The 22,251-nt window shown below is 42.6% G+C and overlaps 1 protein-coding gene across 3 annotated transcripts in view; it reads left to right on the top strand.

The window, feature by feature from the left end:
• The first annotated feature begins 1,666 nt into the window (after positions 1-1,666).
• Positions 1,667-22,251, top strand: part of LOC143300449 (uncharacterized) — a 30,436-nt gene continuing 9,851 nt past the window's right edge. The window contains exons 1-6 of one of the 3 annotated variants that reach the window (XM_076614129.1): positions 1,667-1,827; positions 13,774-13,913; positions 15,150-15,260; positions 15,921-16,001; positions 17,771-17,861; positions 19,473-19,605. In XM_076614129.1, the coding sequence (XP_076470244.1) occupies positions 1,777-1,827; positions 13,774-13,913; positions 15,150-15,260; positions 15,921-16,001; positions 17,771-17,861; positions 19,473-19,605 (607 nt within the window). In that variant the 5' untranslated portion in view covers positions 1,667-1,776. Of the gene's footprint in view, positions 1,828-13,773; positions 13,914-15,149; positions 15,261-15,920; positions 16,002-17,770; positions 17,862-19,472; positions 19,644-22,251 lie in introns of all 3 variants that reach the window. The other 2 variants (XM_076614131.1, XM_076614130.1) reach the window with 2 other exon arrangements.

The following is a 22,251-nucleotide window of genomic DNA, read 5'->3' as shown; positions in this document are numbered from 1 at the left end:
AAGGCCTTTGATAAGGTGCCACATAAACGACTGATACACAAAATGGAGGGCTATGGTATAAGATGTAGTTTGCTTAGTTGGATAGAAAACTTTTTACATAACAGAAGCCAGTATGTAAGCATTTCAGATGAGAGGTCAGGCACATCAGATGTAACCAGTGGAGTTCCCCAGGGAAGTGTTCTGGGGCCCACATTATTCATTTACTTTATTAATGATATGCCAGATGTGTTGGAGTGTTTTGTATAAATATTTGCTGATGACACAAAGGCTTACTGTGGAATGAATAATGAAGAAAAACAAATTCTGCTCTAAGAAAGTATAGATAGACCAATCAAATGGACAGAGACTTGGCAAATTAAGCTTAACAATGAAAAATGTAAAGTACTTCACATTGGTAAAGATAACCAAAAATACACTTATCATGTCACTCTGATGATATAGAAGAATTTAACTCAGTTTGAAAAAGATTTGGGAATTTTGGTGGATAAAAATTTAACTTTTCAACATCACATTATTTATTAATGCTGCATTAAAAAAAAAAAAATATATATATATATATATATATACATATATATCTAATTTTTTTTTTAAAGTAAATAGAATAGCAGGCATGATCACCCATTTTATCCAGTATAAAAATAATATCATTAACTGTATCAGTAGCTCAAGAAGGCGTCACTGCGTTCGGTCAAATCCATATACGCTACACCACATCTGCCAAGCAGATGCATGACCAGCAGTGTAACCCAACGCGCTTAGTCAGGCCTTGAGGGGGAAAAAAAAATAAATAAACAAATAAATAAATAAATAAAATAACAAAAAATAAATAATGTTCACCAGATTCCTCCAGGTCTGTCTGTTGTGTGTCAAAGCCTGGATCAGTAACAATGGTTTCCCATCCAGTCTAAAATGTTGTATCACCCTTTCTGTCACAACAGATGTCTCTGTGTGAAATTCGGGCTGCTTTCCCCAGGGAGAGCGCGTCGTTACACCGAGAGCGCCACCCTTTTTTTTCTTTTTCTTTTTTTTGTAATTTTTCCTGCCTGCAGTTTTTCATGTTTTCCTGTTGAAGTGGATTTTTTTAACAGAATTTTGCCAGGGACAACCCTTTTGTTGCCATGGGTTCTTTTACGTGCGCTAAGTGCATGCTGTACACGGGACCTTGGTTTATCGTCTCATCCGAATGACTAGCGTCCAGACCACCACTCAAGGTCTAGTGGAGGGGGAAAAAATACTGGCGACTGTGCCGGAAATAAAAAAATAATAAAAAAAATAAAAAATATAAAAAATATAAAAATAAGGATCTCATGCTGCCATTATCGAAATCATTGATAAGACTAATACTGGAATATGGCAATGTGGTCTGGTCCCTTTACCTTCGAAAACGACTTGATCGAAAATGTACAGAGATTTAAATTATAGGGATAGTTAAGGCAAGGAGACGAAAGACAGAATGAAAGAGAGAAGAAAGTAAGGGAGGAATCCTAACTGCCAACCACCTTTCTGTCCCCTTCCACGCCCCACCCCCCACACCCCATTCCCGACCCCCCGAAAAAAAGAAAAAAAGAAAAAAAAAGCGCGTTCGAGCTGTATTTGTATACGATCATATAAAAAGACACGAGAACGCCTGCAACTGAATAGAAAATCGAAAGTCGTTGAGGGAGATCACTTTGTTGCAAGTGGGTTGGGGCAAGCTGAAACACGCAATTAAGTTTGAAACTGTCGTCGGACCTGTTGTTCTGGTGTTCACCAGTCTGAAATTTTATATTGGGCTAAATGTACGGACCATTGAACATGAGTATTCCAACGATACACTGCTGTTCAAAGGTATTTTCCCAGCGTCTTTGCAGACATACATTTTTCTTGTGTTCGTGACTGAGTGATCAGTTTCGCGCACTAAATTGAGCAAATTTTGCGGTGGAGATTCAAACTGAAACTAAAAGTTGTGTGGACATATCATCGTGGGTATTTCCGTTCCTATTTCATGAACACCTCATATTGATATTTTGCAATTTTTGTGCATAGATGCGATGAAACGATATTGCCATCAGTAGATGTTGTAACCCATTTTCAGCGGTTTTCGACATTATTTTGCTCGATTTTGTTGCGGATTCAGTCACCTAACTTGCCGCCACTTTGCTCTTTCCGTTTTGGTCCCGCAAACCATTAAAATGTAAACAAAAAACAAGGCGGCTTGAGACAAGTGTCGGTTCGGGTTCATGTTATGTGTTGTGCCTGTTTCTTGATTGGAAGGTTAGACTACACGTAACATGTCATTTATAATGCCCCTTCATTGCAAAACACGTGACAAATTTCGTTTAGATTTAAACAATTTTAGGACGCTAAAATGTTTAGCCGGCGCAGGGCATCGAACCACGATCGATGTGCAGCGAACAGCTCGACACAGCTCGACATCGGTCCCAAATAATTAACGGATGTAACATTCAATTATCGGTCAATGACAGTCTATACGGACCTTCCATGATTCTCGAGTTTGCATTCGCAGCTGTCCTGCATGAACTTTTCACTGTGATGGCTGATAGAACCGCGCACAGAAAAATCCAACCAGGAATCAAACTCTTGATCCACAGATGGGTCACATAACCCTCAACATCTCCTCCTGACTCTATATTTGCCAAATATTCCACCAAAATTACCAACGAACTCCCACTTTTCTTTTCTTCTTTTCTTTTTAATTTATTTACTGACATACTCCCACCAAAATTATCATATGTAACGATTACTGACAGTTTCGTCAGGATCTCCGCGAAGCACTGAGCTTCATATTGATAGAGGATCGAGTCCCATATGCAGCTATTTTGAAAATATTTTAGGATGCTAAAATAGGACATTGCCCAAAATGAAGTAGCTTTCTCCTCTCTGCCTTGAGTTGCTTTTGAGTAACGAAGGACTTAAGTAATAAAGTACCACTGTTCTACGACAGGGACAAATCAAACTTTGAAGCTTTTAAATAGTTCCTAATTTCGTTCATAATATATTTTGGTACAAGTTTTGGTCAAGGTTTGATGCTTCATTTTCCAGTTTATTTATCTAACTCTGAAAATAGTTATGAAATTTATAGAATTGTCCAGTTGATTCTTGAATGAATTAGTAGATGGTGCTTGTTTTAGATGAGTTCATTCCATACATTTACAACTTTATTACTGAAGTAAAAATTTCTTGTATTAGTATTTGAATGTTGCACAAAACTTTTTCCATCAGTGTTTCTTGTGGAGCTGTACTGAGGTGCAGAGAAGAACAAGACACATCCAGATGACCTTTAAAATGTTTATGTCTCAGTGAGGTCACCATATTTCCTTCTACCCATAAGGGAAATGATTTTAAATAAGTTTATCAGCCAAATAATTGTCATGTGCCTACATTCATTTACAAGCTTTGTGGCTCTTTTTTGCACCTTCTCAATTGCAATAGATTGTCACTTCAGATTGGGGAACCACACAATGTTTCCATACTCCAAGTGAGATTGCACCAGAGCTTTGTATAATTTTACAAACACATATCATGTTCAAGATAAGTAAATGTTCTTTTGACTATTCCAGTCATTTGGTTTGCTGTATTTACGTGCACATTTCTGAATCTGCAGGTCAAATGAAAGATTTCTGTCAAAAGTGACTCGTTATCTTTTTCATTTTCACATGATTTTACTGTGTTTAGAGCATTATTTGGTTGCAAAGTGTGTGTTTTGTTTTGTTTTCTTCTGCCAGTATGCATCACTTTGCATTTGCAACATTAGAATACAGATTCCATTTCTCTGTCCATGCCTGGAGTTTGTCTACATCTTGTTGCAGTATGTTACTGTTGCATATCTTATTATATATATTTTGGTATCATCAGCAACACTTTTTCAAGATGATTTTACGCAGTCTGGAAGGTCATTTATAAAGATAGTAAAAAGTATTGGTCCTAGAATACTTCCCTGTGATATTCACTATGAACATCAGCCTCCAGCGAGTACTCTTCACCAGCTGACTTTTTTAGTTCTTTCTATCAAAAAATCTCTTGTCCATTTGTCTAAGCTAGTGACTATACCATAAGCTTCTGGTTTCCATAACAGTCTTGGTAGACTGTTGAAATCTTTACAAAAATCCAAATAAATTGTGGTGGTGGTGTGTGTCCATCGATATCGATGATGACCATTGTTGTCATTCAGCTGGGGGTTGGGGGGAGGGTGGTGGTGGGGTGGGGGGGAGGATGCTCATGAATCTATCTGTGAGTGCGCAGATGGCTGAATAGTCCAATCTGCGCACAAAATGTTTGCTGACAGTTGGGGCAGACAAAGACAGGCATATCATTGTCAGGGAGCTTGTTTGCCCGTGACTTTCTGGCCTGCCTCTTCTGAACAGCTGTAGCAGTCCTGTTGGCCTTGCACAACTTGGCACCTTTGTGCACAGCAGCGCGCCATTTGTCACGGTCCACTGCAGATTCCTCCCAGGAGTCAGGGTTTATATCAAATGCTTTCAGAGAGACTTTCAGAGTATCTCTGAAGCGCTTCTTCTGACCTCCGTGTGATCTCTTCCCTTGTTGCAGCTCGCCATAGAAGAGCCTTTTGGGCAGCCGATGGTCTGGCATGCGCACCACGTGTCCAGCCCAGCGAAGCTGGGACTGCATCAGGATGGTGGAGATGCTGGGAAGGGTGGCTTTTGCAAGCACCTCCGTGTCTGGGGTCCTGTCTTGCCACTTGATGTTCAGTAGCTTCCTTAGGTATGTTGTGTGAAAGTGGTTCAGCTTTTTGGCATGTCGTTGGTACACTGTCCAAGTTCCGCAGGCGTACAGTAGTGTGGGGAGAACTACTGCTCTGTAGACCTTCAGTTTGGTCTCAAGACCAATGCCTGTTCTGTTCCAGACATTTGCATAGAGTCTACCAAAAGTTGCGCTTGCTCTTGCAATCCTGACGTTCACTTCATCGTCGATGGTCGCATTTCGTGACAGTGTGCTGCCAAGGTATGTGAACCGCTCCACCGCACTGAGTCTCTGACCGTTGACTGTGATGTTGGACTCAATGTGGGGTTTCCCTGGGGCTGGCTGATGGAGAACTTCAGTTTTCCTCGTGCTGATGGTAAGGCCGAAGTTCCTGCTGGCAGTGGCAAACTTGTCGACGCTGAGTTGCATGTCAGCTTCAGATCCAGCGTTGAGGGCACAATCATCAGCAAACAAAAAGTCTCTGATGATGTCAGTCATGACCTTCGTTTTTGCTTGAAGCCTTCTGACGTTAAACAGCTTGCCATCTGTTCAGTACTTTAGGCCGATTCCAACATCGCCATCTCTGAAGGCATCAGTAAGCATTGCAGAGAACATGAGGCTGAACAGTGTTGGAGCCAGAACGCAGCCTTGCTTGACACCATTTGTGACAGGAAAAGGAGCAGATGTTTCGCCATTGTCCTGCACTCGAGCCTGCATGCTTTCATGGAATTGGCTGACCAAGGAAATAAATTTCCGAGGGCATCCGTACTTGGCCATGATCTTCCACAGTCCCTCTCTACTCACGGTGTCGAAGGCTTTAGTGAGGTCGACATAGGTGGAGAACAGATCAGCATTTTGCTCCTGACATTTCTCTTGCAGCTGCCTTGCAGCAAACACCATGTCGGTGGTTCCGCGCTCTTTCCGGAATCCACATTGGCTCTCAGGCAAATGACCTTGGTCAAGGTGTGCTGTGAGGCGGTTTAGTAGGATCCTGGCAAGTATCTTGCCTGCGACGGAGAGCAAGGAAATGCCCCGATGGTTATCACAGGCTTGCCGGTTCCCCTTTCGCTTGTACAAGTGAATGATAGATGCATCTTTGAAATCCTGGGGGATCGTCTCTTCTTTCCACATGAGTGAGTACAGCTGATGGGATGGAGCTTCTCAGTCAGCACAGTGCCTCCATCCTTGTAGACCTCTGCTGGTATGGAGTCTGAGCCAGGTGCTTTGCCACTGGATAGCAGACGGATTGCTTTCTGGGTCTCAAGAAGTGTTGGCGGATCGTCCAGTGCTTCGTTGATGGGGACTTGTGGGAGACGGTCTATGGCTTCATCATTTATGGAGGAAGGGCGATTTAAGACACTGTTGAAGTGCTCAGCCCACCGTTTGAGAATTTTCTCCTTCTCGGTGATCAAGGTATTCCCATCTGCACTGAGGAGGGGGGATGATCCTGAGGATGTGGGGCCGTAGACTTCTTTTAAGGTATCATAGAACCTCTTCATATCGTGCCTGTCAGCATATCCCTGGAACTCATCAGCTTTGTCACTCAGCCACTTATCCTGCATCTGATGTAACTTTTGCTGAACTGTCCTGCGGATGGCATTGTACGCATCCTTTTTTGATGTGGACTTTGGGTTGCTCAGGTAGGCTTGATGCAGACGGCGTTTCTCATCCAGAAGCTGCTTGATTTCATCACAGTTTTCATCAAACCAGTCTTTGTGCTTTCTGATCATGGGTCCCAGGGTCTCTGAAGCTGTACTATAGATCAGCTCACGCAGGGTCCTCCAGTGACTCCACATTCTGGTTGTCCAGAGAGGCGGATTCCAGACGATCTTCCAGCAGCTCCACAAAGGTCTTTTTGATGGTGATGTTTTTCAGCTTAGCAATGTTGAGCCATTTTGGAGCCTTCTGGCCTTGGGGGCATCTCTTGGGCTGGATTCAAATATTCAGCTTCGAGACTACAAGGTGATGGTCTGTCCAGCACCGCACATGGTCTTTGTCACACGTACATCTTGCCTATCCCTTTTCCTGACGATGACGTAATCAATGAGATGTCAATGCTTTGAGCGAGGGTGCATCCATGACGTCCTGTTACGGGTAGGGAGGCAGAAAACTGTGTTGGTTATCAGCAGTTCGTGCTCTGCACAGGTCTGAAGCAAAAGCAATCCATTTGGGTTGTAGTGGCCCACGCCATGCTTTCCAATCACTCCATCCCAGGAGATGTAGTCAGAGCCAACTCTAGCATTGAAGTCCCCAAGAATGATGAGCTTGTCTGCTTTAGGGATAGCAGCAATGACAGAGTGAAGGTCCTCGTAGAACTTCACCTTCACTTCATCCGGGTTGGTCATGGTTGGGGCGTAGGCACTGACAATGGTGAGGTGCTTCTGGCCAGATGCCAGTGGGAGTTTCATAAGCCTATCGTTGACTCCCTTTGGGATTCCAGCTAGCTTGCTGACAAGTGCTGTTTTTACTGCAAAACCAACGCCAGCCTCACATCGCTCTTCGCTTCCTCGTCCACTCCAGAAGAAGGTGTAACCAGATCCCCGTTCACAGAGCTCACCTTCGCCTGCAAGCCAAGTCTCACTCAAGGCTGCGATGTCGATGTTGTATCTGGCGAGTTCGGATGCAACTAGTGCCGTTCTCCTTTGGGGGACTGTCCGCGTTATCTCTGTCCAGGAGAGTCCTCATGTTCCAAGCACCAATGGTGAGAGGAACGATCCTTGTTTTTTTCTTTTCTTTCTCTTTGTTTCGACCGCTGATGTAGGGTCCCCGCCAGCCGCGTTATGCTGGCCAGGGTGATATGGAGCAGGCAATTTTTAGGGCACCTTTTCTAGCCCCTTCCTCATGCCAGGGAGGTGAGCAGTGCATTCCTAAAGAGGGCTGCTCAGACGGCTGCCGAGCTCCATCGCTGCTCCTGTCGATGAAGAATGACCCTATGGCCTGAGCCGCCTGCGTGCAGGTCTGCAGCTGCGACTGCCAGTGTACCCACACCTGTCGTTTCGTCGCTCGCCTGTCGCCGCAGGACTTAGGGGTGATGAAATGATGAAGGATTAAAGGTCATTAAGGATGACTGATGACTTGCGCGATGAGTTTGTTTAAAGTGAAGAGGAGTTGCGCAACGTCAACCTCACTCTCTCGTCCGGGTCCACCAATTTCCAGTGGCAAGACTAAGTCGAGACGACTGGAAGATGAGCACAGATGCAGTGGATGACCAAGATATCCTTTCGGTGTCTCATCTTGCTCTCTGCACTCCACAGTGCGTTGCTGTAACTGCCTTCTTCTCCGTTGAACCAATAGGTTGATTGTCAGGTCAGGTCACTAGATCTGCTACTGGTAACCTGAAATCCAGTACAACCTGTTCAGGGTCGGATTGCCGGCGACTAAACCGGCACTCTCACCACTCCCTTCCGGGACTGGTGAGGCGGGTGGCTAGACACCCTTATGGAATTAAAAACGAGATCCATAAAAGGGCGTCGGCTCAGGAGAGCCACCGACGGCCATCTAGCTCCACCGTGCTGTGTGCATGCCACACACACAGTTGGCCCCCGGGGTGTGTCTACCCATGCATGCGAAGTCTGGATCCGGTAGAATCTGCGGAAGAAACCTAACGGTTCAACGGAGAGGAAGGCGGATACAGCAACGCACTGTGGAGTGCAGAGAGCAAGATGAGACACCGAAAGGATATCTTGGTCATCCACTGCATCCGTGCTCATCCTCCAGTTGTCTCGACTTAGTCTTGCCACTGGAAATTGGTGGACCCGGACGAGAGAGTGAGGTCGACGTTGCGCAACTCCTCTTCACTTTAAACAAACTCATCGCGCAAGTCATCAGTCATCCATACTGACCTTTCATCCTTCATCATTTCATCACCCCCAAGTCCTGTGGCGACAGGCGAGCGACGAAACGACAGGTGTGGGTACACTGGCAGTCGCAGCCGCAGACCTGCACGCAGGCGGTTCAGGCCATAGGGTCGTTCTTCATCGACAGGAGCAGCGATGGAGCTCGGCAGCCGTCTGAGCGTCTGAGCAGCCCTCTTTAGGAATGCACTGCTCACCTCCCTGGCATGAGGAAGGGGCTAGAAAAGGTGCCCTAAAAATTGCCTGCTCCATATCGCCCTGGCCAGCATACCGCGGCTGGCGGGGACCCTACATCAGCGGTCGAAACAAAGAGAAAGAAAAGAAAAAAACAAGGATCGTTCCTCTCACCATTGGTGCCTGGAACATAAGGACTCTCCTGGACAGAGATAACGTGGACAGACCCCAAAGGAGAACGGCACTAGTTGCATCCGAACTCGCCAGATACAACATCGACATCGCAGCCTTGAGTGAGACTCGGCTTGCAGGCGAAGGTGAGCTCTGTGAACGGGGATCTGGTTACACCTTCTTCTGGAGTGGACGAGGAAGCGAAGAGCGACGTGAGGCTGGCGTTGGTTTTGCAGTAAAAACAGCACTTGTCAGCAAGCTAGCAGGAATCCCAAAGGGAGTCAACGATAGGCTTATGACCATGAAACTCCCACTGGCATCTGGCCAGAAGCACCTCACCATTGTCAGTGCCTACGCCCCAACCATGACCAACCCGGATGAAGTGAAGGCGAAGTTCTACGAGGACCTTCACTCTGTCATTGCTGCTATCCCTAAAGCAGACAAGCTCATCATTCTTGGGGACTTCAATGCTAGAGTTGGCTCTGACTACATCTCCTGGGATGGAGTGATTGGAAAGCATGGTGTGGGCCACTGTAACCCAAATGGATTGCTTTTGCTTCAGACCTGTGCAGAGCACGAACTGCTGATAACCAACACAGTTTTCTGCCTCCCTACCCGTAACAGGACGTCATGGATGCACCCTCGCTCAAAGCATTGGCATCTCATCGATTACGTCATCGTCAGGAAAAGGGATAGGCAAGATGTACGTGTGACAAAGACCATGTGCGGCGCCGAGTGTTGGACAGACCATCGCCTTGTAGTCTCGAAGCTGAATATTCGAATCCAGCCCAAGAGACGCCCCCAAGGCCAGAAGGCTCCAAAACGGCTCAACATTGCTCAGCTGAAAAACATCACCATCAAACAGACCTTTGTGGAGCTGCTGGAAGATCGTCTGGAATCCGCCTCTCTGGACAACCAGAATGTGGAATCTGACTGGAGGACCTTGCGCGAGATGATCTATAGTACAGCTTCAGAGACCCTGGGACCCATGACCAGAAAGCACAAAGACTGGTTTGATGAAAACTGTGAGGAAATCAAGCAGCTTCTGGATGAGAAACGCCGTCTGCATCAAGCCCACCTGAGTAACCCAAAGTCCACATCAAAAAAGGATGCGTACAATGCCATCCGCAGGACTGTTCAGCAAAAGTTACGTCAGATGCAGGATAAGTGGTTGAGCGACAAAGCCGATGAGATCCAGGGATATGCTGACAGGCACGATATGAAGAGGTTCTATGATGCCTTAAAAGAAGTCTACGGTCCCACAACCTCAGGATCATCCCCCCTCCTCAGTGCAGATGGGAATACCTTGATCACCGAGAAGGAGAAAATTCTCAAACGCTGGGCTGAGCACTTCAACAGTGTCTTAAATCGCCCTTCCTCCATAAATGATGAAGCCATAGACCGGCTCCCACAAGTCCCCATCAACGAAGCACTGGACGATCCGCCAACACTTCTTGAGACCCAGAAAGCAATCCGTCTGCTATCCAGTGGCAAAGCACCTGGCTCAGACTCCATACCAGCAGAGGTCTACAAGGATGGAGGCACTGTGCTGACTGAGAAGCTCCATCAGCTGTACTCACTCATGTGGAAAGAAGAGACGATCCCCCAGGATTTCAAAGATGCATCTATCATTCACCTGTACAAGCGAAAGGGGAACCGGCAAGCCTGTGATAACCATCGGGGCATTTCCTTGCTCTCTATCGCAGGCAAGATACTTGCCAGGATCTTACTAAACCGCCTCACAGCACACCTTGACCAAGGTCATTTGCCTGAGAGCCAATGTGGATTCCGGAAAGAGCGCGGAACCACCGACATGGTGTTTGCTGCAAGGCAGCTGCAAGAGAAATGTCAGGAGCAAAATGCTGCTCTGTTCTCCACCTATGTTGACCTCACTAAAGCCTTCGACACCGTGAGTAGAGAGGGACTGTGGAAGATCATGGCCAAGTACGGATGCCCTCGGAAATTTATTTCCTTGGTCAGCCAATTCCATGAAGGCATGCAGGCTCGAGTCCAGGACAATGGTGAAACATCTGCTGCTTTTCCTGTCACAAATGGTGTCAAGCAAGGCTGCGTCCTGGCTCCAACACTGTTCAGCCTCATGTTCTCTGCAATGCTTACTGATGCCTTCAGAGATGGCGATGTTGGAATTGGCCTAAAGTACCGAACAGATGGCAAGCTGTTTAACCTCAGAAGGCTTCAAGCAAAAACGAAGGTCATGACAGACATCATCAGAGACTTTTTGTTTGCTGATGATTGTGCCCTCAACGCTGGATCTGAAGCTGACATGCAACTCAGCGTGGACAAATTTGCCACTGCCAGCAGGAACTTCGGCCTTACCATCAGCACGAGGAAAACTGAAGTTCTCCATCAGCCAGCCCCAGGGAAACCCTACGTTGAGCCCAACATCACAGTCAACGGTCAGAGACTCAGTGTGGTGGAGCGGTTCACATACCTTGGCAGCACATTGTCACAAAATGCGACCATTGACGATGAAGTGAACGTCAGGATTGCAAGAGCAAGCGCAACTTTTGGTAGACTCTATGCAAATGTCTGGAACAGAAGAGGCATTGGTCTTGAGACCAAACTAAAGGTGTACAGAGCAGTAGTTCTCCCCACACTACTGTACGCCTGCGAAACTTGGACAGTGTACCAACGACATGCCAAGAAGCTGAACCACTTCCACACAACATGCCTAAGGAAGCTACTGAACATCAAGTGGCAAGACAGGACCCCAGACACGGAGGTGCTTGCAAAAGCCACCCTTCCCAGCATCTTCACCATCCTGATGCAGTCCCAGCTTCGCTGGGCTGGACACGTGGCGCGCATGCCAGACCATCGGCTGCCCAAAAGGCTCTTCTATGGCGAGCTGCAACAAGGGAAGAGATCACACGGAGGTCAGAAGAAGCGCTTCAGAGATACTCTGAAAGTCTCTCTGAAAGCGTTTGATATCAACCCTGACTCCTGGGAGGAATCTGCAGCGGACCGTGACAAATGGCGCACTGCTGTGCACAAAGGTGCCAAGTTGTGCGAGGCCAACAGGACTGCTGCAGCTGTTCAGAAGAGGCAGGCCAGAAAGTCACGGGCAAACAAGCTCCCTGACAATGATATGCCTGTTCTTGTCTGCCCCAACTGTCAGCGAACATTTCGTGCGCAGATTGGACTATTCAGCCATCTGCGCACTCACAGATAGATTCATGAGCATCCCCCCCCCCACCACCCTCCCCCCATCCCCCAGCTGGATGACAACGATGGTCATCATCGATCTCGATGGACACACACCACCAGGTTTCTTCCGCAGATTCTACTGGATCCAGACTTCGCATGCATGGGTAGACACACCCAGGGGGCCAACTGCGTGTGGCATGCACACAGCACAGTGGAGCTAGATGGCCGTCGGTGGCTCTCCTGAGCCGACGCCCTTTTATGGATCTCGTTTTTATTTCCATAAGGGTGTCTAGCCACCCACCTCACCAGTCCTGGAAGGGAGCGATGGGAGTGCCGGTTTAGTCGCCGGCAATCCGACCCTGAACAGGTTGTACTGGATTTCAGGTTACCAGTAGCAGATCTAATGACCTGACCTGACAATAAATTGTATAGATCTGCTGGATCACCATTGTCAAGTTATGTTAGTTGTAACATACCAATGTTCTGTTTTGCTGAATCAATGAAATTATTGGACTCACCAATTTTAAATTTTGAAGGCAAAGACTAGAGAACTTACTTTAAAAATTCATCCCAAGTAAGCCTACACATAAATTTCTCACATATGTTGATGAAAACAAGAGTTGGAGAAAAATAATTCTTAGACTTGGAGAGAACCTAGCAAAAGGAAATCTTTACAAAGAAATGCATTATTTCATATTTCCCCATTCCCATTTCTGAAAGGTTCGATTCCATCTTAGGTTAACATCTGATTAATTACAGTAAACTAATGATTACGCAGAATGCTCAAAAGGTTTACAGGAGAACATATTTTTAAAGATTTTAATTTTCTCTCTGTTTTTTATTTCATTATTTGACAGGATGAATCTTAACAATGGGATGGGAGGGTATTAAAGGATGTTATTTTTCCTTATATCTTAAATCTGCACAGCTTTCAGATATTACATGTCAGAGCATATCAGTCTTAATGCCCTCTCATGTGAGATGTCTGTTGCTGACCTTGCAGCTTTTTGCACACATACTTGCCACAGCTTTGAATGTTTCAAAGCTGAATGTTGTGAAAACACTTTTTCACAGCATAAGGTAATCAAAGTAGAAGAAAAGTTTTCTTGTTTTTTTTCTAGTTCTTAGCAAGCAGTTCATTCAGATGAATGCCAACAATGCCCTGCAGCTTTTTCAGATAACTACTTTTGTAACTATTGACAAACAAAATACATGTAGCATTAAACCATGTCAGCATTTTTCAGCTTGTTATTTTCTTGCAGTGCATGCCCAGTCACAAAAAAGAGAGAGAAAAAATTCTGAATTCAAGTGTCTGGCATTTTTAGATAGGTCTAATTCTAAATCTAGAAGATAATCATTTATAGTAATATTGTGAATTCCTTTGATTTTCCATAACAAGGATATCATAATCATCTAACAGACACCATAAACAGGCACAAAGGCAGTTTGGTTTTCATCAGGTCTGCCAGCACCATTTGAAATCTGTGACCCTTTATTTGCATATGACCTTAACTCTTAGTCTGTTCCTGGCTCAGTCAGTGTCAGGTCTCTAATCATTGATACTCATTGTAGCAGAATTATGCTATATTTAAGTTGATTGTCTGCAAACCAGATTGAATTGATAATGAGATATATGTAAACAAGAAAAAAAAAAGTTGTGAATGATGTTGGAATAAATTTGCTGTTTACTGTTTTTCTAATTTTGCAGCTCACCTCGGAGAATACAGCATTGTGGAAGAAGGTGCGTCAGCTGAAGCAGGCCAAAGAGGACATGGAGGAGAAGCTGGGGGTGTTGGTTGAAAAGAACAAGATGGAAGCATTGCTAAGAGCCTACTGCACCACCAGAGAGTAGGTCTTGTGCTCTTTGAACATCAGTCAGCTAATTTTTTATTTATTTTAATTTTAATTTTTAGGAGAAATCAGTGGATGCCTGAAAGTTCTGCAAATGAGCAGGATAGTTTCAGCATCCCTGGAAGGTTCTTTCTGATTGTTTGTTTTTTTGTTTTTGTTTTTGTTTTTTCTCTCTCTCTTTCGTATCTTTTTTTGTTGTTGTTGTTGTTTTTTTTATCTTTTTTTTTTGTTTTTTTTTGTTTGTTTGTTTGTTCCTTCCATCATTTTTTCTCCTTTCTGTTGTCTTTTCTTTTTTTTTCTCATATTTTTAATCTGTCTTCTTCCCAATGGCATGTTCAAACACTTACAAGACCATGCAACATATATTACACATACATGATGGCTTCACACAAAATCATATTCCCTGAAAGAGAAGCATGGTATATACACACACACACACCCTGTCACTATCTCTCTCTCTGTGTCTCCTTTACTCACTCAATCCCCTCCCTCTCCACAAGCTCTACACCTAAGTACAATAATATGTATGTGCACACTGAATACTACCCTCAGGATTTTTTGTGGGCCTGACTCAGTGTTGTGGTATCTTAACGGATACTGATCATAGGTTACGTAGGCTGAGCTCTGATTCAAAGATAAGGCCAAGATTTTTGCGCTTGCCGTATTTAAATTTGAAGATGGACAGTTTTGCTATTAACAATATTGTACTGATTTCATTTCGTTTTTCATCAGTTGGAATGTCCATTTTTGTTGTACCAAACAGAACAGCTAATTTTACTTTCATGTGGATTTAAAAACAAAATTAAAGCAAAGTGCAGTATGAATATTTTAATGTCCCTTACTCTTTCTCTGTATAAGCATTTCTGATTTTGTCATCCTCATCTTTGTATCATTAACATCACCATTATTATTGTTAGTGGTAGTTGTAGTTTTACAACTATACAAGTAAACTTTGTAACATTGTGAAGATGAGGAGTGATTAATCTCCTGCAGTGTGGTAAGTAATTCCTACCAGACATACATCATCAATTTTATATCTTTCCGGCTAACTGACAATAGATGTGGAAGAATTATTATTACATGGGAGGTTTTTACTCATTCTCTGTCCATATGTGTGTGAAAGTTGATTATTTGTGGTGGTAATAGTGTTTTTCATTTCAAAGCATTTCCTATATATCATGCAATATATTGCTTAGAAATCTTTAAATTCAATTGCTGTGATATGAAATTTAGTTCCAGCACACAAACTGAAGTACGGCTTTGGACTTCCAGAAGTGGTTATGGAGTGCTGCCATCCAGACCAGAGTATAAGTCCACAGAGGCTGATCTGGACAAGACAAATAAGTACCAAGAATGTTACTCTTGTATTATTTTGTTCTTAGCATACTGTATCGTTGCCTGTTGCTGAAAAGGCTTTAGATAAAATGGTATCACCATTTTTAATGGCTGTTGTGAATGGAAACATGAACAGTTAGTTTGTATGCTTGAGTGGGTGTGTGAGGGGGTGGGGATAGGAGAGTGATAGAATGCATGTCATAGTTTAACCCTTTGCCTGCTGAACATTTGGACAATTTTGTCATTCCTGTGTGCTGCGGAAAAATTGGGGTTTGGGGCACAATAGTTGAGTGGTTAAAGCGTTGGACTTTCAATCTGAGGGTCCCGGGTTTGAATCTCGGTAACAGCACCTGGTGGGTAAAGGGTGGAGATTTTTCCGATCTCCCAGGTCAACATATGTGCAGACCTGCTAGTGCCTGAACCCCCTTTCGTGTGTATACGCATGTAGAAGATTAAATACGCATGTTAAAGATCCTGTAATCCATGTTGGTGTTTGGTGGGTTATGGAAACATGAACATACCCAGCATGCATGCCCCTGAAAACAGAGTATGGCTGCCTACATGGCTGGGTAAATTTTAAAATGTTGCATGTCTGTATGAGTTTATGTGTGCATGACTGAAACCTGATTGAATGACACATGAAACAAATGATTAGCGTCCAAATGGCAGCCATCAGTCAGCTTCAACCCAGGAAGGCTCCGTGGTTGTAAAGCGCTTAGAGCTTGGTGTCCAACTGAGGACAGGTGCTGTGTAAGTATCCATATCATCATGATCATCATCACCTAAGTGCATTCCTTCCTCAGATACAAAGATATCTCCCTGAAATTTTGCATGATGATTGCTTGTACATTGTACTTTATGCGGCTGATGAAGCTATTATAATTCTTTTGTATAATTGTTCTTATTGTTGTTTTTAAATCCGAGTCAAAGAATATGTCCATGAAATCAAGTGGTTAAAAATTCTCTGCATCACAATTAATTCCAGTATTTCCAGTCAAAATTTGTTTTCGTTGGGTGCCATGGCCCAGTATTATACCACAGCTTGATTAAAAGAAACTCACATGCCCCCATCACCCCCCTTTCACCCCCACCGCCCCGGTGGTTGCAAGCTTGACTGACCACCCCTTCCTTCATCCCCCTTCCCTTTCCTAGATACATATGTAGAGTGACAGTGCTTGTGCTGGCAACTGGTTTGTGTTCACTGTCACTTTACTCCTGGCCTGCTTCAGATGCAGACTGAACAGTCTCCAACACAAAATTTACATCACTGTTACTTTCACTCTGTATCATGAAGTTGGTTGTGACTGTTATCATTATCCACATCTGGTCCTGAATCATCATCATAATGACTCCACAGGCTTTCTTCCTCAGTGTCCATATCTTTCTGTATTTCCGGAACAAATTCTAAGGCTGTAAACCTTCTAAAACTGAGCCAAGATCAAACTTTGCTGGACAACATCATTTTGATCAACCACATCTGCAAGTGAATTCGAAATTTCCCACTGCCTATGAGTCATACAGTACAGACCATACAAGTCCAAGGGATGAGAACAATCTTCAGTCAGGGATTAACAAAGTTGGTCGTTTCCTTTTAACTATCAACAGTGATTTGCTAATGAAAATTGGACATTAGAGATACATCATTTTGGCATATAACAGTGCAGCAAAAGCAAGTAAGTCTCACATCCCAAGGCAGGCAGTTTGTTAAAATGTATGGAGGATGCGGTGATATTGTGCAGATATACTTCGTAGTTTAACTTCATGTTTTGTTTTACCCTTTTTAAGTATCACAAGTTTATGCGTTTGTGTTCATCTCTTATGTTTATGGATTATCATATTTTTAATCCAGTAAAGCAAGAGTGTTTTCAACTAACCTGCTGTGTTCAGTAGACTAGATCTGTTCACCCTTGCATTTTTTTTCTTTTTGTGTTACCTCAGATGCCAAAACATTATTTGGACTGTATATTCAATAAATTGAAAAGAAAACATTCTATAGGCTTAGGTTAAAAAGGTTAAAGGTTCCATAGCCTTTTACAGCCAATGAGCTGGTGCATTTTTATCTACTGTGTCCAGGGCATGGGAAGGAGGGGACCAGTTCTCTCCTTTCACTATTTTAACCTTCCCTAACTTAATCAGGTACCCACTTACACTTGGCTGGTGCAAGGAAAATAGGAGTAAAGTGCCTTTCCCAAGGATACAGTGCCATGCTGAAGTAGGGCCTTGAACCCTGATCACTGGTGAACACTGGATCAGAAGACAACTTACTGATTTTATGACACCCTCCCCACCCTCACTATTGGTTTCATTAATTTTACCCCCCCCCCCCCCCTCAAAAAAAAAAAATTACTGGTTCATTTATTTAGATATTGGATGCAACCTTACACAACAGCAGTGATCACAGTACATGCTCAGAATATGAGAACAGAGACAAGAGGGACTGGACACAAAGGAGAGAGATTAGACCTTATTAAAATTAATTGATGTTTAGTGGTTATCTTAAAACTTTTCTGTTGTTACAGAATGATAAACATGCATGCTCAGCTGCTGCGAAGATACGAGAAGGAAGTAAAGCAGAACATGACACAAGCCGAGACAATTTCAGAGATGACTGTAAGTGTTCTTCAACGCATGAATGTGGTAATATTTTAAAGCTTGTGTTTTCATCTCAAAGCACAAATGCCTTTTTATTCAGGAGCACAGAACTGGTTTTATTCTAAAACCTGGGGTTGCTTTCATTTCAAAAGTAGATTTCATGTGATAGTGATTATTAAAGTATTATAAAGTCTGATCTATGAAGTTTTTCTTTTAGATGTTACAACATGGAAGTATATTATTCTTTGATCACTGCGGGGGGATGTTGAGTGCCTGTATGAACGTGGCAGTCCTCAGCTGGGGCCTCAGGTCTCCATACTGTTTGTTGCTCAGCAGAACTGGTCTGGCCATACCGTCTGTTGTGGACTGTTGTGCAGTGGGCAGTGTTGCAAGTGGCCTGGACATCTCTCCCGACTCTCGAGTGTCTGTCTTCATTTTGTTGAACATGTGGGTGTTCATTCTGTTGCACCCAGTTCTGAGAGTGAACTGAATGACTTGGTCATGTTGGATGGTGGTAAGTGTCTGTTGGGCTCTTGTGGAAGGGTTAGATGGTGGTCTTTTCTTCTGGTGTACAGACCTGCTTGCTTTCCTGTTCCAGCTGTCCTTCCTACTTTGTCAGTCTGTCAGCTGTCATTTCTATGGACCCTGCAACAGGCAGGCATCCACTGCAGTGTCAGGACTCTTTGGGATTCAAGGTCCATCAGTTGGGAGGCAAGTTCATCTGGCTTTTGGAGGGGGTTTTGGAGTGATCTTGGGATAGCGAGAGCATCAGTGAAGATGACAACTTTTGGTCTTGTTTTTGACAGGTTAGTTGCAGTCTCTCTTTCAGTTGATTTGAGAGCTTTGGTTTTTGCTTTGAAGTTTGTTGAGTACCTGTCAGTTGCTTGAGAAATGTGCTTTTCGATTGTTGTACCTCATGTGCACTTCACCTCTCATGTTGGTGAATATAGAATATAGTGAGTTTGTGAATATAGTTCAAAGTACTCTCAAGTACAACATATTTTTTTTCTTGTTTTTAAATGGCAAGAGTTGGTGGTGTGCATTTGTACCTTTATACACATGTGGTGGTGTGCATTTGTACCTTTATACATATGTGGTGGTCAAATGGGTAGAGCACTGGTTTCTTGCCTGAGTTAAAGATCCTGTAATCCATGTCAGCATTCGGTGGGTCATGGAAACAAGAACATACCCAGCATGCACACACCCCAAAACTGTAGAATGTTACATGTCTGTGTTTGTATGTGTGCATGACTGAAACCTGATTGAATGACACAGGCAATGAATGGTGAGCGCTCAGTGACAGCTGCCTATTGGCTCTGCCCAGGTTGGCAGCCTGTTGTGCAAATGACTCCATGTTTGTAAAGTGCTTAGACTTTGTTCTCTGACCAAAGACAGGCGCCATATAAGTATCTATATCATCATCATCGTCTATACAAGTTGTGAAGTTTTGGGTTAAGAGTGCAAACTTCATTCAATATTATGCATGTGTATGTGTGCATGTATGTTTTCTGTCTTGTGCATGTGTGTAAAGTTTACTGACTTGTTAGCTTTCCCTCTTAAGGTCATGCTTTCCTTTTATTTCAGTATACTGATATAAACTGATGTAAATATATTTTCTACTGTTTGCAGGTGAAAATTATTGGACTGGAGAAGCAGTTAAAAGAGGAACAGGAGAAGATAACTGTGCTGGAGAGGCAGCTGTGGGCGTTGAGAGGACCCAGACACACAGGGAAGACAACAGAGCGGCAGAGTTGTGAGATGGGTGTGTTTCTGTACTATGAAAAGTCTGGTGTTTTTCAGGTAGTTTGGCACTTGACTGCTGTAAACACTGGTGCTAGGAATGAACTGTATTGTGATTTGTAGTGCTGTTTTAGAGTTGTTGTTTTTTTATCATGGTAAATTAAGCACATTACATGGCACTAGAATTTGTGGATGAGATGTTTTTCCTTTTACAGTTTGAATGTTTTGTCATTTAGGACATTCTCTGCCTGAGATTTTAAAGAAATATTTTTATTTCTTGCATGCTAAAGAAGAAAAAAAGGTTAAATGTATTTCTTTCTTTTAGTGATTTTTATTGGTCATGTAATGCATCTGATTTTCAATAATTTAGAAAAGTTCCTTGCAGACTAACATCCACTTTGTGATTGCACATATTTAACAACTTTTACAACACAAATCCTTTTTATGACTAGCATTATATTTAACATTGATCATTTTTATATATGGTTAAGCTTTTGATTATGTCAGAATGATCATTCACAATGACTGAACATTTATAATTAAAAAAAAAAAAAAAAAAAAAAATTACAATAGCAAATATAAGAATCAGCATACAAATTATAACAAAATGCCAGAAAGGGCTTATGGGTAGAGCTCGAACTAAATCTATGCTTGTAACAAATTAGCAAGATATCCCCTGTTGCCCTGAACAGAACAAGAATTTTGTTGCAGTCCATTCTGTATGAAATGTTTGAGTTGAACAGTCAAATAAAATATGTGATTTTTTGTTTGTTTATTGTTGATTGTTTATCACTGATACATTTGATACAATTTCAAACATGTAATCCATGAAAACAAAAGTATGTACTGCTTTCCTTTCTTGGTCATGAAGGTAGACAGACAGGTGCATACAGGTTTATATATCTATCTATCTGTCTATCTATCTATCTATCTTTCTCTCTATATATATATATGTGTGTGTGTGTGTAAAGAGACTATGCGCTAATGTTTGTTATGCTATGATGAACAGGGAAAATACAACAGTCATTACTAAACTTTATTCTTTAATGTTGAAACACTGACTTATTTAACTGCTCTGGATAGTAAATGTTTACATTATGGTCCAGTTGATGTGAAGGAAAAAGCATAACGAAAAGCAAAGCAATACAACTGAAAGTCAGATCTACAGTGTCACCGTCACTTGCATTTGTCGAATACCAGTGTACTAGAAAAACACTTTTGTCTGTGGAAATTCAAATCTTCACAGTTGAAAAATGTCTCTAAAATGCCCTATAAGTAACATGCCAGCATAATGTGTGGACCTGTTTTAATCCGTTCTTGTGTATACACAGGAAAAAAGATCAGTATATGTACGTTTGGTTATGGAAACAGAAATATGCCCTGAATACGAAAAATGACAAAATAAAAATGGTCATGCACTTTAAAGTGCGCTTGTACATATATCTTGATTGGATTTTGATTTTACTTGAAAGGCTCACACTCTTGCATAACATCAATGGAATATAGGCATAGAAATAGAAATTTCTGAAATTCAGACATGTGCAGAATGGAAGACACTCCAGCTGTTCTGTAAAACTAATTCAGTCTTTTTTGACAGTAGGCAGTTCCTTTCAGCATCATGCTCATTGATGCAGATGATGATTTCTTACTGCAAAATTTTCTGCATGTATCGAAGCCATTCTCAATTTACAACAATGAGACTAGCAGGAGAGTAAAAAGAAAAATTGGCACTGTATTCCACAACAGTTAACAATTTGCAAGCGACGATGCCTTTATGTAAATGTAAGGTCTCCTGGCTCGGTTCAAGTTTGTTTTTTTGTTTTTTTTCACAGTGTTCGTCTGCTAGATGTCAAATTTCAGAGAACAGTAACAATTATATATTCAGATTTTTCAGTCTGAAACAGCAATTGTGATTGTTTTGCAGGAGAATAAGAGAAATCTACAAAAGTGCTGTCAGCTTGACCGATTTTATCCAAAAAACGAAGAGAGGCAAGGCTTTCAAGGCTCACTTGTGATACACTTTAAAAAAAATCTAATTTAAATGTGTTCTATATTTGTTATTATAAAGCTTTGGGTTAAAAGAAAAAGAAAAGAAAAAAATCCTAACGACAGATTCAAACCCCGCGTGTTCGGATGAGAAGAAACTGTCTTACCCATTACACTATCATGGCTCCTTAACTGACGTTCAAAAATATAACATTTAAACATGCTTTTTTAAAGGGCGATAAATCGATTGTGGTATTCGCAGTGAGAACGCTGTTTAAATCATATTATTCTGGTGTATCTTGGGCATTCAAAAAATCTTTAAGGGCAATTAAAAATTCTTTTTAAGTCCGCGGTAAAGGAGACGTCGCTATTGCCACAATCACACTGCAACATTTAGCTGTTTTCTCTGGATCTAGATAGACGTACAAGTTTAGTTACACCTGGTTGACACGGTCAATTCAATTTCTCTTTTATGTTCATTCGAGTTTTATAGTTTTATTGACTCACATGTTTAAATAAAGTGAGTCTATGTTTTAACCTGGTGTTCGGTTGTCTGTGTGTGTGTGTGTGTATGTGTGTTTTGTTCGTGGTAAACTTTAACATTGCCATTTTCTCTGCAAATACTTTGTCAGTTGACACCAAATTTGGCATAAAAATAGCAAAAATTCAGTTCTTTCCAGTC

This window comes from Babylonia areolata, chromosome 26 (genome assembly GCF_041734735.1).
Source record: "Babylonia areolata isolate BAREFJ2019XMU chromosome 26, ASM4173473v1, whole genome shotgun sequence".
Lineage (NCBI taxonomy): Eukaryota > Metazoa > Mollusca > Gastropoda > Neogastropoda > Buccinidae > Babylonia > Babylonia areolata.
The sequence above is the reverse complement of the archived record's forward strand: the minus strand, read 5'-3'. Positions and strand labels throughout refer to the sequence as shown.